At 60.4% G+C, this 230-nt stretch overlaps 1 protein-coding gene across 1 annotated transcript in view; it reads left to right on the top strand.

Annotated features, from left to right (window-relative positions):
- LOC119592508 (teneurin-m-like) overlaps positions 1-230 on the top strand; it is a gene marked incomplete in the record, with an annotated part of 54,907 nt that overhangs the window by 53,432 nt on the left and 1,245 nt on the right. Inside the window, 1 exon segment of the mRNA XM_037941357.1 lies at positions 46-218. Within this exon segment, the coding sequence (XP_037797285.1) occupies positions 46-218 (173 nt within the window).

The following is a 230-nucleotide window of genomic DNA, read 5'->3' as shown; positions in this document are numbered from 1 at the left end:
ACCCTCAACCCCCGCCTTCGCTCACCGCTCCCCACGTCCGAGCAGGCAGAGCGTGTACGGCGTGACTGTGGCTCGCGTGTCGGTGGGCTACGAGCACGAGAATTGCCCCAAGATCATCTGGGAGCATCAGACGGCGCGGGTGGCAGGGTACGACCTCGCCATCTCCAGCGTCGGTGGATTCAACCTGCATGTGCATCATGCTTACAATTTCCATCAGGGTAAGAAGGATT

Source organism: Penaeus monodon, chromosome 30 (assembly GCF_015228065.2).
Source record: "Penaeus monodon isolate SGIC_2016 chromosome 30, NSTDA_Pmon_1, whole genome shotgun sequence".
NCBI lineage: Eukaryota > Metazoa > Arthropoda > Malacostraca > Decapoda > Penaeidae > Penaeus > Penaeus monodon.
This window is presented reverse-complemented; position numbering and strand designations above follow the sequence as displayed.